The sequence below is a fragment of the Cucurbita pepo genome, unplaced genomic scaffold (assembly GCF_002806865.2).
Source record: "Cucurbita pepo subsp. pepo cultivar mu-cu-16 unplaced genomic scaffold, ASM280686v2 Cp4.1_scaffold000587, whole genome shotgun sequence".
In the NCBI taxonomy this organism is placed as follows: Eukaryota; Viridiplantae; Streptophyta; class Magnoliopsida; order Cucurbitales; family Cucurbitaceae; genus Cucurbita; species Cucurbita pepo.
In genome coordinates, this window is record NW_019646813.1 from 9479 (window position 1) to 12347 (window position 2869).

The 2869-nt window shown below is 30.1% G+C and overlaps 1 protein-coding gene and 1 non-coding gene across 9 annotated transcripts; one reads left to right on the forward strand and one right to left on the reverse strand.

The window, feature by feature from the left end:
- Positions 1-187: 187 nt before the first annotated feature.
- Positions 188-2722, reverse strand: LOC111785577. Of its 8 annotated transcripts, XM_023665978.1 has the most exons (4): positions 2700-2722; positions 1398-2400; positions 1161-1314; positions 188-1077 (listed from the first exon to the last, which is right to left on the reverse strand). In XM_023665978.1, the coding sequence occupies exons 2-4, from the start codon at positions 2387-2389 to the stop codon at positions 685-687; spliced, it is 1539 nt and encodes a 512-aa protein (XP_023521746.1). In that variant the 5' UTR covers positions 2390-2400; positions 2700-2722; the 3' UTR covers positions 188-684. The 8 variants fall into 8 exon arrangements, with proteins under 8 accessions (XP_023521746.1, XP_023521743.1, XP_023521745.1 ...); XM_023665975.1 differs by having other exon boundaries at positions 1161-2400; XM_023665977.1 differs by having other exon boundaries at positions 188-1314; positions 2700-2716.
- On the forward strand, positions 402-473 carry TRNAP-UGG. The gene has a single exon. It is a non-coding gene; the product is annotated as a tRNA-Pro (tRNA).
- Positions 2723-2869: the final 147 nt, after the last annotated feature.

Here is a 2869-nt window from a genome sequence, read left to right on the forward strand (position 1 = left end):
TACAGTAATTCTATTCTTTTTTCTTCTATCTCTACCGTAATTAACTTCTAGAAAATAAAAATAACTTCTATTCTTTTTTCTTCTCTCTATAGTAATTCTATTATTTTTTTTCTTCTCTCTATAGTAATTCTATTATTTCTTCTTCTCTATAGAGTAATTAACTTCTATTCTTTAATTAACTTCTATTCTTTAATTAACTTCTATTCTTTAAATAACTTCTATTCTTTTTTCTTCTCTCTACAGTAATTACCGCAAACCCTATGTAAATAATTTAACAGCGGTCTAGATCTAAAAGATCTAAAAGATATAATAATAATTGCTCATGGATTTCATTAACAAAGAAAATAAATGAAATAATGATGATACATTCCATAAACAACTTAATATATAGTTATTAATAAGGGCATCTGGTCTAGTGGTATGATTCTTGCTTTGGGTGCAAGAGGTCTTGAGTTCGATTCTCAAAATGCCCCTTCGAAAGAAAGCACAATTTTGAAAGAAAAAAAAAACAAAAAAACAAAATAGTTATCCATAAGAATTATAAATCTACTATAAAGGCATTTGGTCTAAGTGGTATGATTATCGTTTTGGGTGTGAGAGGTCTCAAGTTCGATTCTCAAAATGCCCCCAACAAAATTATATCAAAATGAATTATGCAAGATAATATGATTTAAAATGTGGTTTTTAAACATTGAACCAAGAAGATGAGAATACAGAATGAAATATATTCTTGGAAAACATTGAACCAACCAAGAAGGATATATTCCAACATTGAACCAACCTATTCTTGGAAAACATTGAACCAAGAAGGATATATTCTTGGAAAACATTGAACCAAGCAGATGAGAATACAGAATGAAACATTGATCTTGGAAAACATTGAACCAACCAAGAAGGATATATTCCAACATTGAACCAACCTATTCTTGGAAAACATTGAACCAAGAAGGATATATTCTTGGAAAACATTGAACCAAGAAGGATATATTCTTGGAAAACATTGAACCAAGCAAGAAGGATATATTCTTGGAAAACATTGAACCAAAAGGAAGATGAGAATACAGAATGAAATATATTCTTGGAAAACATTGAACGGAAAACATTGAACCAAGACGAAGATGAGAATACAGAATGAAATATATTCTTGGAAAACATTGAACGGAAAACAAACATTGAACGGAAAACATTGAACCAAGAAGGAAGATGAGAATACAGAATGAAATATATTCTTGGAAAACATTGAACGGAAAACATTGAACCAAGAAGGAAAACATTGAACCAAAAGGAAGATGAGAATACAGAATGAAATATATTCTTGGAAAACATTGAACGGAAAACATTGAACCAAGACGAAGATGAGAATACAGAATGAAATATATTCTTGGAAAACATTGAACGGAAAACAAACATTGAACGGAAAACATTGAACCAAGAAGGAAGATGAGAATACAGAATGAAATATATTCTTGGAAAACATTGAACGGAAAACATTGAACCAAGAAGGAAGATGAGAATACAGAATGAAATATATTCTTGGAAAACATTGAACGGAAAACATTGAACCAAGAAGGAAGATGAGAATACAGAATGAAATATATTCTTGGAAAACATTGAACGGAAAACATTGAACCAAGAAGGAAGATGAGAATACAGAATGAAATATATTCTTGGAAAACATTGAACGGAAAACAAACATTGAACGGAAAACATTGAACCAAGAAGGAAGATGAGAATACAGAATGAAATATATTCTTGGAAAACATTGAACGGAAAACATTGAACCAAGAAGGAAGATGAGAATACAGAATGAAATATATTCTTGGAAAACATTGAACGGAAAACAAACATTGAACGGAAAACATTGAACCAAGAAGGAAGATGAGAATACAGAATGAAATATATTCTTGGAAAACATTGAACGGAAAACATTGAACCAAGAAGGAAGATGAGAATACAGAATGAAATATATTCTTGGAAAACATTGAACGGAAAACAAACATTGAACGGAAAACATTGAACCAAGAAGGAAGATGAGAATACAGAATGAAATATATTCTTGGAAAACATTGAACGGAAAACATTGAACCAAGAAGGAAAACATTGAACCAAAAGGAAGATGAGAATACAGAATGAAATATATTCTTGGAAAACATTGAACGGAAAACATTGAACCAAGACGAAGATGAGAATACAGAATGAAATATATTCTTGGAAAACATTGAACGGAAAACAAACATTGAACGGAAAACATTGAACCAAGAAGGAAGATGAGAATACAGAATGAAATATATTCTTGGAAAACATTGAACGGAAAACATACATTGAACGGAAAACATTGAACCAAGAAGGAAGATGAGAATACAGAATGAAATATATTCTTGGAAAACATTCAACCAAGAAGGAAGATGAGAATACAGAACCAAGAAGGAAGATGAGAATAGAGAATGAAATATATTAAGAAGGAAGATGAGAATACAGAACCAAGAAGGAAGATGAGAATACAGAATGAAATATATTAAGAAGGAAGATGAGAATACAGAACCAAGAAGGAAGATGAGAATATAGAATGAAATATATTCTTGAAAAACATTGAACCATGAAGGAAGATGAGAATACACATTGAACCAAGAAGGAAGATGAGAATAAAATATATTGTTGGAAAACATTGAACCAAGAAGGAAGATGAGAATAGAATGAAATATATTCTTGGAAAACATTGAACATGAGAATACAGAATGAAATATATTCTTGAAGGAAATGAGAATACAGAATGAAATAGATGAGAATAGAATGAAATATATTCTTGGAAAACATTGAACCAAGAAGGAAGATGAGAATAGAATGAAATATATTCTTGGAAAACATTGAA

Excerpts from the sequence above, each read along its gene's own strand:
- LOC111785577 (XM_023665976.1), bottom strand. The coding sequence starts at position 2,322 with ATGTATGTTTTCCGTTCAATGTTTTCCAAGAATATATTTCATTCTGTA.